This window comes from Marmota marmota, unplaced genomic scaffold (genome assembly GCF_001458135.2).
Source record: "Marmota marmota marmota unplaced genomic scaffold, marMar, whole genome shotgun sequence".
NCBI lineage: Eukaryota > Metazoa > Chordata > Mammalia > Rodentia > Sciuridae > Marmota > Marmota marmota.
The window spans coordinates 24,661,227-24,679,910 of NW_025999842.1; the positions used below are offsets into that span (position 1 = coordinate 24,661,227).

The window sequence follows — 18,684 nt, forward strand, 5'->3', positions numbered from 1 at the left end:
GTTTGAGTCCCCGTAGCCGATCCTCGTGCGATGGAAATCCTTCCTCCAGGTTCCGGAGCACCCCACTATTGCTGGAAATTCCTAACAAGATATCCTTTAGCCGTCCTGACTTGTCATACTCCCACACAGTGAAGCAGCACACGGGGGTAATGCACTCCCCTCGCCGCCATCTTCCCAATCGAGAGAGAATTTTTTAATATTTATTTTTTAGTTTTCGGCGGACACAACATCTTTGTTTGTAATGTGGTGCTGAGGATCGAACCCGGGCCGCACGCATGCCAGGCGAGCGCACTACCGCTTGAACCACATCCCCAGCCCGAGTTCAATTCTTGATACAAAAAAAAAAAAGGCAATGTGTTGAAAGGTTGCAGTGATGCATACTCTTGTAATCCCAGCCACTTAGGAAGCCTGGGAAATTTAGTGAGACCCTGTCTCAAAATAAATGTTTTAAGGTTTTGACATGTCAATATTATGGAGTGGCTTTGTGCTGTCACTATTGTTAATCAAATCAGATCTAATTGTTTATGTACTTGCCAGTGCTGTAACTGCAGTAATTGCTCAATAAAAGCAACAGGGTCAACTGACAGGCAGCTTCGAGAACATGGATGACCCAAAATAAAGTTACTTGATTCTTCACGTGAGGCTATAAATAATGAGGCCAGTAGCTCTGAATCATGACTGTAAAATCTAGAGAACTATTTCCAAATCACTACTGCCTGTGGTAATGACAGATGACAAATATTTTCTTTTATCTTTGAAATTGTATCCTTTGTTTTATTTTTTGTAACAGGACACAGGAAGGCTCAAATATTGTCATTAGAATAATGAGACAACAGATCTACTCCTAAAAGAAATAGGTTTTGTTTTGTTTTTAGAGCTGGGGATCCAACCCAGAGCTTAGGGCACATGCTAGGCAAGAATTATACCACTGCAGTATATCCTCAAGCCTTAAGTAGGTATTTTTAAAAATTAATTAATTAATACTAGGGTTTGAACCCAGAGGTGCTCTACTTCTGCGCTACAACCCAGCTCTTTTTTTTTTTTTTTTGAGACAGGGTCTCGCTAAGTTACTGAGATTGGCCTCAAGCTTGTGATCCTCTTGCCTGAAGCCTCCCAAGTTCCTAGGACTATAGGAGTGTACCACCACACCCAGCTGAAGTAGGTATTTTAAATAGAGGAAGTAAATTCCTATTTAATGACTATTACCATCTTCCAAATATAATAAGATTAAAAATCAGTTGGAAAGCCAGGCGTGGTGGCATGTACCTGCAGTCCCCGCTGAGGTAGGGAGATTGCAAGTTCAAGGCCAGACTGGGCAACTTAATGAGACCCCATCTCAAAATAAGAAATAACAAGGGCTAGGGAGGTAGCTCAATGGTAAAGCACTGTTGGGGCCACCCTGACCAGGAGCTATGCACACACCTTTAAGTCCTGAGTAAGAGCTATTGGACTGGTATTTTACCCCGCAATGCAACTGGACTTTACCTCTGCTTGGATAAGAAAGTTGCAGCTCTGGGAGTGGGCATCACCTGAGGGATTGAATTATACTCACCTGTTTGTTGTAATCCTACCTTTCTGCCCTTTTTTGGATAGAATATTCCATGGATTAGCTCCCTCCATTAATAAAACCCATGTTATAGGCATGCTCCCTCTCTTTCTTGTCTGCCTTGCCCCCTTGTGGGAGCTATGGCTGAGGAGCAGTCACTGAACCCTAAGAAAAAGATACTTTCTGTATTTGTGTCTTTATTTAGTCAGCCCAAATTCACTTGGAATGACCCTGATTGATTTAGTTGCATGTCCTGCAAAGCACCCCAATATAAATAAATAAGTAGGCAGAAAAACATTACAAAATATGTTAACACATATGCCATTAATAGAACCAAGTATTTCTACATTAACACATCAATATTAATTCATATTTTTATTTTTTATTATTTTTTTATTTTTAATATTTATTTTTTAGTTCTCGGCAGACACAACATCTTTTGTTTGTATGTGGTGCTGAGGATCGAACCCGGGCCGCACGCATGCCAGGCGAGCGCGCTACCGCTTGAGCCATATCCCCAGCCCTAATTCATATTTTTAAAAAAGGTTTTACAGGGATACTGCCCACTGTAGTAGAAAAAAATAAGAATATCTCTTCTTCACTCATTGTAAGGTTCTTGGCTGATATCCCTATAAGACCAATTAACAAAAGAAAATCCCCATAAATTTATTTTACATATGTATGATCCTTCAAAAATGAAGATCCAAAAACTCAGGGAAAAAATGTGTGTTTTATGGATAGTCATGCAGGTGTAGAGTTGGAGGACAAAGGTATATGATCTAATGATGATAAACTGGAAGACATTTAACAACTCCTATCTGTTCAGATTCTCCTTGGCCTGGAGTATAGGGAGAACTCCTCTGGGATGAGGGTTTATGACTATCAGGGAAGGTAGGTTAGAGAGATTTTGTATGGTCCACCTCAGGGAAAGAAAGGCCAAAAAGGTCTAGGAATGACCTTCCCAATTCTGAACTTTCCTCATTTTCTTCATCTTAAAAGATACCACATATGACAAGATGCCATATTTTTGAGCCCCAGCACTACAAAACTGATAATGATATTACTTCTAAGGAGGGCCATTACATTGAATGAAAAAACACACACACAGCTCTTTATACTTTATTCATCTCTGCATTTTTAAAATGTTTTATTTTTTTAATCCCAGATTGTATTATTAATCTTGCAAATTAAAAAAAAAAGACAATATCATATAGTAGTAGTAGAGTGGGATTTGACCCTAGCTAAATAGAATTTTTGGTGCTCTTAATAACTATGTTACTATGAAACAATTATACTATAAGCATCATTATATAAAACAGTCTAGAAGTAATTTTAATATGTAACTGACTCTGTGTGTGTGTGTGTGTGTGTGTGTGTGTGTGTGTGTGTGAGAGAGAGAGAGAGAGAGAGAGAGAGAGAGAGATATTCTGGGGATTGAGCCCAGAGCCTTGAGTAGGTTATGAATACACTCTACCATTGAGCTAATCCCCAGCTTGTATCTGGTATTTTATTGTATAGATGTAGTATAATTTAATTCATTAATCCTTTCCTCCAACAATTTAAAGCAACTTTTGAAACCTTTTTTATGGAGTTTTCCAAACATGTACAAAAATGGAGCAAATATGTACATAAGGAACTTCAAAGTATCTATAATGCAGTTTCCTTTTTTTTTTAACAAATAAGTCTTTTTATGTCTTTATTTTATTTATTTTTATGTGATGCTGAGGATCAAACTCAGTGCCTCACGTGTGTGATACAAGTGGTCTACCACTAAGCTACAACCCCAGCCCCTCTATAATGCAGTTTCAATGATTATCAAATTATGGCCAACCTTGTTTGCCTAAAATGAAATTTTACTTTCTCCTCTTATATAACTTTATTCTCTTTATGTCTGTCTTTTTTTTTCTGAAGATAAAGAAGATGTGAATATCTAGATTCTGATCCATTTACCATTCTCAACAACTTTACCCTGGCATGGTAGTGAGTAGCTGCAATCCCAGCTACTTGAAAGGCTGAGGCAAGAGGATCACTTGAGGCCAGGTGCTTGCTTGAGGCCAGTCAGGGCAACTTGTGGAAAAGAAAGAAAAATCATCTTCTATTAATAACTTGATTGCTTATTTTAAATAAGCTTATTGCTTATTTAAGTAAGTTTGCTATCTGTAGCAAACTTACTTAAATATAATTTCCTTAGATTTTCTCTGTCCCTGAAATAATAAAAGATTATAAAAATCCTCTGCAAAGAACTATAATGATAGTTTGTGTATAAAGCACTTAGTGTGCACCAGCAGTTAAAAAGTAAAATAGAAGAGATCAGAAAACAAAATTTAGGATAAAAAGATCTAAAAGTCGTATCCACACATAACATTTTCTTTCAAGCTGTGGTCTTTGGTTTTAGGCATCATTTGGTTATATGAAAATATAATCATGTGGCAGCCACAGACCCAGTTCACTATTTTAGTGCCTCCACAGAGCATTTTCCTACAGGCCATTTGCATCCTTAAATAGTGATCTTGTTTGGTGTAGCAGAATAGAATTCGGAGGCCAGGACTGTGAACCAGGCTGGAGAGCAGGATGATAGGAGTATGGGCAGATCACAACACAAAACAATGTTTCAGCTCAATGGTGATTCAGAACCATGGACAGTGTACATGGATGTTCACCTCCTGCAACAATCTCACTGTATAGACAAAAAATACAGAAAAGAATTTGTATCAGAGAAGCTAAAATTGAAGACACAGGCAAGGTTCCGAGGCTAATCTGGTATCCATAGAGCTCAGGCAGAGTCATGATAAAGGCCATAAAATCCAAAAATAGATATTTGGGGATCATACTCAGGGAAAGAAAAAGTTAAATCTAAGGACAAAGGAAAGAGTAGGGTATAAATGAAGTATAAATAAAATAGGAAAGGGAAGGGATCCAGACTTGAGAACAAGAAACACTTTTTTTTTTTTGGTGGGGTATAGGGGATTGAACTAATGGGCACTTAACTACTGAGCCATGTCCCCAGCCCTTTCAATTTTATATTTTGAGAGAGGATCTCGCTAAATTGCTGAGGCTAGTTTTGAACTTGAGATCCTCCTGACTCAGCCTTCTTAGTCACTCGTATTACATGCCTGCTCCACCATGCCTGGCAAGAAACAGCACTTTCAAGTACAGGAGCAGGCAACTAGAACAAGATCTTTCTACCCTTAGAACTGAATTCAATTTAAATTGGTTCAAACCTACAATCCACTCAGTGATGCCAATAACAGTGAGATCATAGTTTAAGCGGTAATCCTGCTGTGGACAGATAAGAGCTGACAAATTTGCAGTGCTCAGAGGTATGAACAGGATTGTACAGGTGCTATTGGTTTCACCCGTGGCTCAGGTCCTCTGAAGCTGTCATGGCCTTGACATTTGAAAGCAAATATTTTAATTCACCACCAATTCCTTTGCACTAACCCAGAGAAGATAAAAAGAAACAATAAAAAGAAGAGTAAGGTAGTTGATGAGCAGAAAAGCAATGTGCACTGACATGATTAGTCCCATCTTCATCTTACAATGTTATTTCACTTTAACTTTTTTTTTTTAATCTCTCAGGACAAAAAGCCTACCAACCTACCAACCAAAAAAAAAAAAAAAAAAAAAACCTTACAAAGGGTCTAGGGTTGTGGCTCAGTGGTAGAATGCTTGCTTAGCATGTGCAAGGCCCTGGGTTCAATCCTCAGCACCACATAAAAATAAATAAAGTTATTGTATCCAACTACAACTAAAAAATAAATATTAAAAAAAAAACCTTAAAAGGACTTGCTTTAGGGAGAAAACCACAAGCATGTGTATTTGTGTGTATGCATGTGTAAATGTGCATATAAGTTGAGAATTTCCTTTTTTTTAAGTTTTTTTTAATATATTTTTTTTAGTTGTTGATAAACCTTTATCAACAACTGAGAATCGAACCCATTGCCTCACACATGCCAGGCAAGTGCACTACTGCTGAGCCACAGCCCCAGCCCCTAAGTTGAGAATTTCTCTGCCACGCAACCAGCACACTAGCTTCATACTAGAGGTCCTAAGCATAGAAGTTAACTAGTGAGATCAAAATAAAGACACATAACTCAATTTACCTTTTTCTTGACCAGTTCAGAGACAGCCCTTCTCCACTCCTGCCTTGAGCCACTGGTGGGGTAGCGAGGTTTACACAAGAGACTAGCAGGAGAGAGAGAAAGGAGCATGCCAGAGAGTGAGTGGCCTTTATTGGGGAACAAGAAATTCAGGGGGAAATTCCATCCAATGAAGGTCGAGGGGGACAGCATTCCAAGGTCAGGGTCAGTGATTGGTCTCAGGGTCAATGGTCAGTCACACCCCCACACGGAAGGGCTCTCGCACCTAAAAAGGGTGGGGATTAGTTCTGACACAGCTTGGCCAGAACGCCTCACACCCAGTCAGGGAGGTGCCCAATCACATGCGAGAACGGCTTCCCACAAATTTCTATCTTGGATTTATCCGAAATGGAAAAGAGCCTTCCTACAGTTGGGTGAAATGGACAAATAAGCATTGTTTATAGAGAAAAAATTTTTGTTGTTGTTGTTGTTTTGTTTGGGAATGGTACTGGGAATTGAACGCAGGGTGCTTTACCACTGAACTCCATCCCCAGATCTTTTCATTTTTTTCCTTCTCATTTTTTTTTTTTTTAATTTTGAGACAGGGTCTCATTAAGTTGCTGAGGCTGGCCTTGAACTTGTGATTCTCTTGCCTCAGCCTCCTGAGTGGCTAGGTGTGTGCCACAGTGCCTACCTATAGGGAAAAGTTTTTTCACTTGGGAAGAAAATTATCTCTTACTTAGGGCAAGAAGGTAAGCCTCATATTATCCTTTAAAATATTTTAAATAAAGGACCATCTCTTTAGAAGGGACAAAGCAAGTGTACAGTGAGTAAGAATTTTTAAGTCAACTCCTAGAAGAGGCATTGAGAAGCTTTTTCTGTAGAGGCCTAGATAGTAAAGAGTTTATTTAGGCTTTGTTTTAGTCAAATATTCTCCTTTGTTTTTGTTTTATTTTGTGTTTGAAGTGCTGGGCTTAAACCCAGGGCTTTGACAAACTAAGCAAGCACTCTACCACTGATACCTCTGAGCTACATCCCAAGTCATGTTATTTATTTATTTATTTTAACAACAATCCCTGGTACAAAAAACAAATAAACAAAAAAGAATTTAAAAATGTAAAAACATTCTTACTTTGTGGTTCTCTCTGAAAATAGATGACACAGCTAGATTTGGCCCACAGGACACATACTTTGTTATCTCCTACAAGGAAAACGTTTAGAGGAAAATTAGAATTGCTTGAACCCAAAACAGTTTTGGGGTGAGGTCACATATTGGAACCAGGAAAATATAAATATCTTGCTAAAGAAGATATGATATATCTTTCCTCAAGAGAAAGGTATGGCCATACCATCCATATTTTGGTTTCTTTGACAACTAATGTTATTCTGTCTCTTGGAAAATCATGTGATTTTTCCATTCCATATGAGCAGTTATGTTTGTAGAAGTGAACTTAAAAGAGTTACTGAGGGGGAAGTTCTGGGGAGTGAAAGTGATATTGGTCTAATTATATTGTTATGTTGTGTGCATGTACAAACATGTAACAACAAATCCCATCATTATGTGTAACTATAACGCACAATAAAAAATGTGAAAAGAAAAAGAAAGGCTACTGAAAAACTCAAGTGAAGTGTTTACTACCCTCCTTAACTTTCCTGCTCATGTCAAAGCTGTTTAAGCAGCAATCCTAAAGAAGAAAACTGGCCTTCTATATCATATGGTAAAAATATATAGATGTGCATATATATTTATGTATAGGAAATACATATTTTCATATGTAATCATGAATATGCAAAATATGTATATATAATAAATACATAAATACATGCATTTGTATATTTCCTGCAGTACACAGTTCCTATTTTGTGAACACAGTTTTCAAATATCATTTAAAAATACATAAAGGCGCTAATATAGTATAATGGTTGAGTAGACATCATCACTGCACAGCCATCTGGATAGACCTCCATAAAATACTGGATATACTCAATGATGTAGCAAAGAGGTCTCTAGCATTGCTGTATAGAATAGAATACACACCTGGAATGAGGAGGGTTTTGCATTTGCCTGACTACTATCATCAAGGTACATCTTACTTGTTTTATTTAATTACCGGCCACTTGTCTTGGAGGAAAAATGTTTTCATAAATGTAATATTTAGGTTAATTAAACTTATCGTCAAGCAGGTTGTACTGCCCACAACAAATGGATTCCATATGTGCTAATTATCTTACAGAACACAGAAGCTATAGAGAGATTATGATAATGACTTGGATGGATGAACAAATAGGTCAGCTAGAGATAAGTGGACTGATTTGTCTAATATTAGAATTGAGCTCTATAAAACCCCTGCCTGAACTAAATCATTTGATAGAAGAGTTACAAGTATGTTTTAAACCTCCAGAGTTTTAAATTTTCCTGTACTTGCCAGCATTCTGCCTCTGGAGAATTACAAGAGATATTAAAAAAAAAAAAAAAAAAAACACTGTCACAAAATTGCATTCCTAGAGGGTTATGATTTGTCAAAATGCTCTCTACTGTCCTGTAATACTTTTGTGTCTTTCTACAAAGACCCTAAACATGAAAATCTTCTGCAACTACATGGACAGCAGTCGTGAACAAATATCAAAATGCAACATAGATGTTCCCCTACAGCATTTATCAGATTGCTTTGATAGATAATATGAGACTATGATTTGAGTAGACAATATGCAGTCATAAGTTAAGCAGCAGACAGAGATTTGCTGATGCAGGAGTCAAGAAACACAGACTCAGTTCATTTCTGCCTTAAGGGAAGTTAAGACATTTAACCCCTCAGTGCCTCCATTTTCTCCTGTTATCTCATACTGGTATATATTCCTTAGTTTACACTAAAGTTATCCAAAAGAAGGAAAAAGAGTTATTTTACATTCTTCCTACCTTTTCACATGCATCCTTCTGAACCTTCATTTGAGATCCACAAAAATATAAATACCAGATTCAGTAACAGAGAGAGAACATAAAATATACACATTGGTATATCATTTAAGGAAATAGCTTAATGGGATTTAAAAATCTATGTAATTACTCTTTTCTCATTGGTTAAGTAAATATAGGAAGCTAAGGTATTATACAATATGAATCAACACTTTTTTAACTAAAAGAGTTGACAATTTTTTTTCATATTTCATATAACAAATAACTGCATTTTTTTGGTCCTACCAGTTCTTCCCAAACTATTCTCTTTTTGATAGGAAGAGGGAGTAAATCTTCTGTTTCATGCTTTTAGAAATCACTCAGAATCACAGTACCATGGTCTCTTGGCAAAGTAGAACAAGTAATACAAAACTGATTATCTTAGTCTTTTTTCTATTATTATAATAAATTACTGAAGCTGGATCAGGTATAAAGAATAGAGGTATATTTAACTCATAGTTTTAGAGGTTGAATGTCTATGATCATGCGATCCCCTCAGTTCAGCCCCTGCTGAGGGCTTCCTTGGCTACATCACAACATGCTAGATGGCATCATGCTGAGAGTGCATATGAGACGAAGAGAGCAGTCACCTGATGGGACAAGAAGCCAGAGAGATTCAGGGGCCAGGTTTGCTCTTTTTATAACCTTCCCTCCCCCCTCACACCCCACCACCATATAGGGTGCTGGTATCATACCAGAATAGGAAGGACTCAGTAAACTGAGGAGAGGTGGGAGGGAGATGAGGAGCAGAGAATAGAGTAAGAGATATCCTTCCTTCCTTCCTTGTTGAAATGCTGCCATTGTTTAGTTAGCTGGGCTCACAGCTTGCTATCTGCCCATTTCTGATAGTAGTCTTTCACATTCTTGTTGTGTTTCCTACTACACAGGGTGTCTTTTTCATGGATGGAGAATCATGGGTGAGGTAGGTGTCATAGGAGTCAACATAAAACTTGGGCATGTTGCTCTGCAAGCTGTTGGCTACTCTGTTACAGGATACCCTGAAATGACTGATTTGACACTTGTTTCAATTTCCTTAGGTAACCAAAGTCTGGCTCCAAATGTACTGCCCAGACTTATCCTTGTGGAGAAAATTAGGTCAAAGAAAGTTTAAGACCAGTTCTTACCACCAGAGGAAAAATGGAAAGCTACCCCAAGCTTGAATACCACAATAGCTCCTATTGAGTCAAAACCAGCATTTAGACATGTCTGGACCTACTTTTCATTTGCTTTTCTTCTTTTACTTTTCTTTTTTCCCCCTCCAATCTCCCACACCTGGACATTTCCCCTAACCATAAACCTGAGACAAAAGATGGATCAAAGAGTAAATTGTGTGTCTTAGGTACTGACTCAGCTTCATTGATTTGTCTTGGAATCCTCAAGGAGAGGATTACTAAAAGAAATCCAAGGAACACTTTATATGGCACCCTGGGAGCAAAAGGGACATAGCTTGATGTAAGTGAGAAAGAGAGGCATTTTCCATGTTTATCATTGTATGTATGGACTCATCAAGAACAGCTTCAGAAATTGTATGGCAACATCAGCACCTCCAGAGTTTTTTGAAATTTTCTTTTTTTCCAACTGGGCAAGTGAATCCATTTCTTGTTACTTCATCTTGGCTGAAAGCAGAAGTGGTTATCCTTTATTTTTAGAATAACTTATTTCATTGGAAGTTTATATAATTGATTTTTAAAAATATTTTTAGTTGTAGATGGACACCATACTTTTATTTTACTTATTTTTATGTGTTATTGAGGATCGAACCCAGTGCCTCACACATGCTAGGCAAGTAAGTGCTCTACCTCTGAGCCATAACCCCAGCCCATCTAACTGATTTTTAATGATGGCTGGGTAAATCAACAGATTCACAAAATTCCTGAAAATTTGACTACCAACCTTCACAAGCCAGTATAAGATGTGCCTCTTACACATGTCGGATTGAGCTTCACTTTCTTTATTTATCAGACATTGGTTTATATGATTTAAGATTAATTCTAGTTTTCAAGTCAAAAGGAAGAACTGCTCTGATCAGATTTATTCAATAACCTAATAAAAAAGGCAAATAAAATAAAACTAATAAATCCTTCAGTATGGAGATCCAGGATTAAACCTTATTGGACTGCTCTCTTGTTTTAATAGAGTTTCTTACATCCACGCAGGAAAAAAGAGTATTGCCAGTTCAGATTTTTGTCATCTGTAGACCAAGAAATTACTGCAACTGGCATTTTTGTTTTTAGTCTCTTCCCTTTTCAGTTTCACCCTCTGTGGCATAAGAAGAACGAGCATTCTAGAATCTCAGATTCAGTTTATTGTGATACTAGGGATTAAATGTAGGGCCTCTGCATGCTAGGCAAGCACACTACCACTGAGTTACATTCCCAGACCTTTTAAAATTTTATTTTGAGACAGCATCTCACTAAATTGCCTAGGCTGTCCTCGAATTTGTAATCTTACTGCCTCAGCTACTTAAGTAGCTGGGATTACAGGCATGTATCACCATGAGAGGCTAAAATCACAGATTTGACCATGTCTTTCTCCATTGCCTTCAGGATGAAATTCAAGCTCCTTAGGATGGCATATAAGACCCCTGTAATAAAAGATATAGCAAAACAAATTACTGCCAAATCTTATTCCCCTCAGTAGTATATACATTTATACCCAGATAGATCATGGCTCTAGAGAGGCACAAAGTTCATTGGCCATCTAGTTGCTTTGATTGGTGGGATATTAGGAATGTGACATGAGGAGAGGTTTGCATGGTTACATTTGTGCTTTTGGCATCACCATGAGAAGACCATACCCTGGTAGCCTGTATCTCTACAGCTTGAGCCCAGAATGATATAAGTGGGCTGAATCCACAGCTGGAAGCAGAATCTCCTACTCAAATCAAGCCTAGATCGGCTGATCTGAAATTGGTCTGAAAACCAGTGAGCTTGAAAACAAATGTTACAAATATTTCTTTGGCTTTTATATAGCAAAAGCTGATGAATATAATATTTTAGTCTTGAAACCAGGAGAGGAACTTTCATGTCTATTGGTTCATTTAACTTGCACAATCACCTATGAAACAGTTTTTCCTCCCATTGTACAGATGGGGCATGTGATATTTAATGTTTGTTATTTGCTTAAGTTTATACAGCAAGTAAGTGTGGTGGATATAGGATTTGTCTTTTCTGACTGCATACCTTCATTTTCTCCTGCTTCCCCAGTTTCTTCTAGTTGCTGCTTTACTAGCAACATACTCCGAAAATGCCATTTACATCTCCACACTCTGCACATTTTGTACTCCACTAGGTATAGAGTAGGTTTTCGGGGAGAGGACAGCCAGCGTCTCATTGGGGGGTTCTTCTGACCAGAGGAATCCAAGCCACCCTAAATAGCCACCTTAAATCTTAATATCACAAATAATTAACAAATATTAAAACACAAACACTCAGAAATATATTTACAAAAATGAAGCCCCTGATAGATCTAGTCCACATAGGTTTTTTATTTTATTTTATTTTTTTGTTTTCGTGATGCTGGGGATTGAACCCAGGCCTTTTGCGTGAGAGGAAAGCACTCCACCAACTAAGCTATATCCCCAGCCACCACATGGGTTCTTGAACTAGACAAATTGAACTAGACAAAATGGCTCCAGTATTTTATTTAAGGGGGTACATCAAAGGTAGGGGTAAGGTTTCAAGGTGGAGTCTTCCTTTGTGATGTCTTGCAGTCAGTAGGTTGATTGACATCTTGGCATGTCACATCCATCTCAGGTGCTGTGTGGGATCTTAGGCAGAGCTTGAGGGGGAAGTTCACCTGCATCAGGTGGTCAATTCCTGAGGAGAGTGCTCCAGGGAGTTCCCAGTGCCAGACTTATCACCTCAGGAGGCTACTATGGGCAACAGAGTCCACACACAGTCCACGGATGGCTCATGACAGCAGGTGCTCAATAAATATTTATTGGATGGTTAATAAATAAGTGAGTGTCCAGACTTCCTCTCTTTTGTCAACTGGATAACTCCAAATCCTTGTTCAGGGATTACACCCATGTGACGTATTTTGCTCATCTCTCCAATAATCTCCTTTTTTTGTTCTTTTCCCCCTGCTATCCTTTATCATAGCTCATATAATCTATCACACTAAATTGCAATTATTCAATGGCACATTTGTTTTCCTTATCCTAAAACTTCTCAATAAGGTTCATGAGAATTCATTTTGTGTCCTTAGGAAAGCACATACCTAATAAGTATATGTTTTCATTCCAAAGTTTTCTAATCACCACAATGGTACTAGATTTAATCTCCCATGAAACCATATTAAATTTAAGCATCATGGATATCCAGTGATGCTATCTGCTTTCATAAACAGACAAAAAAGAAAAACTTAAAATTATATGCATACAGCAGGAAGTTATGATGGGAAAATACTGCACTTGTGACTGTCATACTTGTAGAGGAAAATAACTTTGAGAACTCTGCATTTGAGGCTCAGATGTAGCTCACTGACAGTGTGCTTCTCTAGTATATGTTAGGTCCTGGGTTTGATATCCAGTCCTAAATTGAAAAAGAAGAAAAGAAGGAGGAGGAAGAGGATGGAGGAGTGGAGAAAAGAACTCTGCTTTAATTCTAAGGTTTCAGAATTATTTTTTTAAATATGTATTTTTTTTAGTTGTAGATGGAGACACAATACCTTTATTTTATTTTTACATGGTGCTGAGGATTGAACCCAGTACCTCATATGTGCACAGTGAGTGCTCCACCACTGAGCCCCAGCCCCAGCCTCAAAGTTTTCAGAATTCTTAAAAAAATTATTTTAAAATTCATAGGGGTTTATAAGGAGAAATAAATTCCCTAAATTTTAAAATAAATACATTTTTAGAGGGAAAAAAGTACATAAAATTTATTACATGCCCAAGACATGGGAATATTATATTAGTCTCTGAGATAAATCTTTTTCAAACTACATATTGTGATATAAGTCACAGACAACCTAGTCTACTATCAAAAGACTAGCAACAACCACTAGATGTCAGCACTTATGAACTGTAATCCAGACAATATGATGTCAGTTTAATTTTTTCTTATTTTAAGACAATGATTTATGATTAAAAAAGTTCCAGAAATCAAACAAAATGTTTGTTTGAAGTATATAAAATAATGTATTTATAAAATAACAGAGTAAACCCAATTATTGTGAATATTCTTATAACAAAAATAAAAATTCCATTTTTCAAATAGCCATTTTGTAAGTTGTGGCTATCCACAAACTAGTATTTTTTCAAAACAGAACCAGGGCAAAAATTCTACATAAGAGGGCCATGACAATACTCTATCATCTTAAGAGCCAAATAAGTGGATTTTGTATCTATGTATTGGAATTTTCTTTAGGCCATGAGAATAAAGTATTCCTTTTCACAAAAGAACTACACATCATCATCTGACCTTAGGTGTGCTGTCTGTTTCACTGTTTTGACACTTACCCATCAACTGTAGTGAGTTTCTTCATTTACTTTTTGTTTTATTTTTGAGACTGGGTCTTGCTTTTTTTCCTGGTTGGCTTTGAACTCCTGGGCTCAAGTGATCTTCCTGTCTCAGCTTCCTGAGTAGCTGGAACTAGAGACACAAGCCACTCCATTGGGACTCTTTTAGATTTAAGCTGTGGAATTACCCACGTCGCTCACACACACACACACACACACACACACACACACACTGGGATAGACCCCAGGGGCACAGGTTACCCTGAGCTGCATCCCTCAACCCTTTCTCCCTTTATATTGATACAGAGTCTCCCTAAATTGCTGAGGCTGTCCTTCAACTTGCAATCCTCCTGCCTCAGCATTTCCTGTTACTGGGATTACAGGTGTGAATCACTGTGCCCAGCATTACTCCTCTTTTGAAGTATATTCAACAAAGCAGACCAAAATCAGTGCATTGACAGGCTGCCTAAAGTATAAACTTTTGTAGAATACAAAAATCTTTTTTGTACTGCCTCTGAATAGCAAAACAGTGAGAATCACCAAGAGCAAAAAACATGCCAAAGGTATGTCCACTGGGTGGGATTTGTAATCCTGTGGCTGAGAGTATTGTAAACCTAATTAGCTGCTTAATGAACCATTAGGAAGATGTCTGGGGTTGAGGAAGGAATGAACACACTTGACTCAGCTGACTAGCATTGTTTTCATCAGAGTCTAAAATGAAATAATGGAATTTTTTAAGCTATTAGATACTTTCATAGGTAGACTCAGAGATCTCTTCCACACTGGATTAGCTGAGGTTAAGTAGCCTGTTTCTTACATTACCTGTACTCCCATCATTTTTTCTTTTTTTTTTCAGACAGTGTCCCACAGAGGCTGATCTTAAACTTGCAATCCTCCTGACTCACCTTCCAAGTAGCTGGGATTATAGGTGTGTGCCACCACACCCAACAAGAAAGAGATTCTTGAAGTGTTTTATTGATGTTGCTGTTTGTTTCTGTATAGATTATATGGATAATTAGAAATAGAGTTGAAGTTATTTAACATTCTTTTTTTGTTTTGCCAAGGCTATATCTTCTCCAGTCTTCTTGAGAATTGAAACAATTACATAAAATTTTATTCTTCCAAAGTGTGCCCTTCATTTGTAATCTATATCCTTTATTCTATCGTTTTTGTTCTACCACTTCTTTGCAAGTCCCATGTGGGTTTTTCTTGCTGTTTGTTAAAAAATAGTGTCAGTAGACATCTTATGTTTATCCTTATTTGGGAACCATTTGAATCCTTACTTTAAAATATGAGCTGGAGGGGCTGGGATTGTAGTTCAATTGTATAGCACTTGCCTAGTACATGGGAGGCACTGGGTTCCATCCTCAGCACCTCATAAAAATAAATAAAATAAAGGTATTGTGTCCATCTACAACTAAAAATAAATAAATAAATAAATAAATATGAGCTAGAGGTTTCATTTTTATGCCTCTTATTTTTAAATCAGTCCTCTAGTTGCTTAAGAGGAGTGGATTAAAAATTTGGGGTTGTAGATAGTCACAGTATTGAGACATTATGTTGAAAACCATCTTCTACTGCCCATTCATGCAGAATTGTGAAAAGTGTTTGTTTATTCTTTAGTTTCAGGGTGACTAGCACAGTGTGGTGAAAAATCAGTAAATGTGCAGGGTGTGGTAGTGCACGTCTGTAATCCCAGTGGTTCTGGAAGCTGAGGCAGCAGGGTCATAAATTCAAAGCCAGCCTCAGCAACTGAGGCCCTAAGAAAATCAGCAAGATTCTGTCCCTAAATGTAATATAAAAAGAGCTGAGGATGTGGCTCAGTGGTTAAGCACACCTGGGTTCAATCCCTGGTACCAAAAAAAAAAAAAGGTCAATAAATGTTACATACTATATATTTTTTATTGTATAACATTTTATTTAATTTTTAAATTTTCTTTTCATGGAATACATTTTCTTATTACCAATTCCCACAGTGGGAAAGTAATTTATTATTTTTAGTATTATATTTGTGGACAGATTATTTTAGGACAAGTAAAACACATTGGAGAATTACATCTGTTTGGAATTTTTAATATTCTGATATGTCTACAAGGAAGACTTCTTTCTCTAACTTGAGCAACTCTAAATTCAGAAGCTCTCCAATCTTTCCTTCCTAGGATATAGAAATCTGTAATTTGAGATTTTAGCATCTCCTAATTTTAAAGTTTCCCTAGGACATAAAACCATCAGTAGCTGGTATCAACTAAACAGACAGGGAAGTTTCCAAAAGTAAACACTATCTAATTTTTGCAAAGTCATGAATTAACAGTCTTTCCCTTTGTCCATTATTTCCAAGACAAATGCAGAAATGATCATATATTGATAATAATAAAGCTAAATTCTCTTTAAGAGACTGACAAAAGCAAAAGCTCATATGTAAAGTTTAGTCATACTGTCTCATGAACTTGAAGACAACCCCATTAACTCACCAGAATGCAGAACTGGGTCTCATAATTTCTTGAATACATTTCCTCTCAAACCTCTTCCTCAACAATTAAATTCTAAAATAACCATGTAATTAGAAGAAGGTTTGTCCACCAATAAACTTTCTGTTATTTCCTCCTTACTGTGAGTTAAATGACAGAACAGAGGCAGAGTCATACAATCAATTCTCAAGACAAAAAGGTCAAAGCTTCCACAGCATGGCAATAGCTTTGCAGATGCCCACGTCATGATAGTTGAAAAAACAAAGACCAGCAAAGGTTAAAGCTGAGAGTGCCAAAAGGCCTGCCTTGGCAGCTTTCTGCGATGCATCCCCATGAACATAGTCAGTGACAACTTGTCCAAGGCCCCAGTGACTATGAAGAGTGAGGACTGCAGCCAAGGAGTAGTCCATTGCAGAGCAAGGATTCAAATATTCAGCTGGAAGCAGGCCCAGGAGCAAAACACTGACAGCCCTCTCACTAGTCCAGTGAAGAGATGCAGCCTTGAAACCAGAATGGCGGTTTGGTGACAGGTGAATGTGCTGTGTTCCAGTCCATCCTGGGGTAGGTCGGTCCTGGAGAAATGCTGAGATATGAGCAGGTCTGACCAATGGGGTTCAGAGGACAGAGCTCGGCCTCCTTGAGCACCGCAGAGGACACCCAGCCTCAAGAGAACCCGCCGCCTCACTTTTGAGCGCTCAAGGTTGTTCCGACATACCATATTTTTTTTGTGTGACTCTTGTCATTTTATTTATTTATTTTTTTATTGGTTGTTCAAAACATTACAAAGCTCTTGACATATCATATTTCATACATTAGATTCAAGTGGGTTATGAACTCCCATTTTTACCCCAATTACAGATTGCAGAATCACATCGGTTACACATCCACATTTTTACATGATGCCATATTCGTGACTGTTGTATTCTACTACCTTTCCTATCCTCTATTATCCCCCCTCCTCTCCCCTCCCATCTTCTCTCTCTACCCCATCTACTACAATTCATTTCTCTCCTTGTTTTTTTCCCCATTCCCCTCACAATCTCTTATATGTAATTTTGTGTAACAATGAGGGTCTCCTTCCATTTCCATGCAATTTCCCTTTTCTCTCCCTTTCCCTCCCACCTCATGTCTCTGTTTAATGTTACTCTTTTCCTCCTGCTCTTCCTCCCTGCTCTGTTCTTAGTTGCTCTCATTATATCAAAGAAGACATTTGGCATTTGTTTTTTAGGGATTGGCTAGCTTCACTTAGCATAATCTGCTCTAATGCCATCCATTTCCCTGCAAATTCCATGATTTTGTCATTTTTTAGTGCTGCGTAATACTCCATTGTGTATAAATGCCACATTTTTTTTAATCCATTCATCTATTGAAGGGCATCTGGGTTGGTTCCACAGTCTAGCTATTGTGAATTGTGCTGCTATGAACATCGATGTGGCAGTATCCCTGTCGTACGCTCTTTTAAAGTCTTCAGGGAATAGTCCAAGAAGGGCAATAGCTGGGTCAAATGGTGGTTCCATTCCCAGCTTTCCCAGGAATCTCCATACTGCTTTCCAAATTGGCTGCACCAATTTGCAGTCCCACCAGCAATGTACAAGAGTACCCTTTTCCCCACTTCCTCGCCAGCACTTGTGCCGCAGTCCGGCTACAGCAAAATAACCGGGGGGTGACGAGCAACTTGTGTAGATTGATACAGCAGGAGTGGGAGCCGTTTATTATAGGACAGGAGGGGTATTTATACATTCCACACAGCTTATCTTAATTAGCATAAACTCGATACAGCAGTCAACCAATAAGGAATCTCCACACTCCATGGCTCGCTGGCGTTACTTCACAAACCACTCCCTCTGGCAAAATGCCAGGCGCCATCCAGACTTGTTTACAGACTCTAACATTCCCCTGGCAAAATGCCAGGCGCCATCCTGACTTGTTTACAGACCTTAACATTTCCCCCTTTTGTTTAATTTAAACAACGACCATAGTGGTTTTTACACAAACACCATAAATAATCTGCTACAAGCAGAAGGGGAGGATACAAAATGCCACAATACCAAGCCACTTGATGGCTCCATGCAAGAAGCCCTTGGAAAAATTATACCAGTAATGATACCGTTAGTAAAGATACCAAGTTACAATTTGTTGTAGATTACAGTTTGTTGTCTCAGTCCAGGTAAAGCAGT

General features: G+C 37.9%; 1 protein-coding gene and 1 pseudogene across 1 annotated transcript; both read right to left on the reverse strand.

Annotated features, from left to right (window-relative positions):
• LOC107151804 overlaps window positions 1-11,815 on the reverse strand; it is a 31,911-nt pseudogene extending 20,096 nt beyond the window's left edge.
• A 4,877-nt stretch (window positions 11,816-16,692) lies between these two features.
• On the reverse strand, window positions 16,693-17,225 carry LOC107151812 (succinate dehydrogenase [ubiquinone] cytochrome b small subunit, mitochondrial-like). Its single transcript, XM_048800315.1, is given in 2 exon segments — window positions 16,693-17,114; window positions 17,117-17,225. Coding segments are annotated over 2 exon segments (516 nt in total). The 3' UTR covers window positions 16,693-16,707.
• Window positions 17,226-18,684: the final 1,459 nt, after the last annotated feature.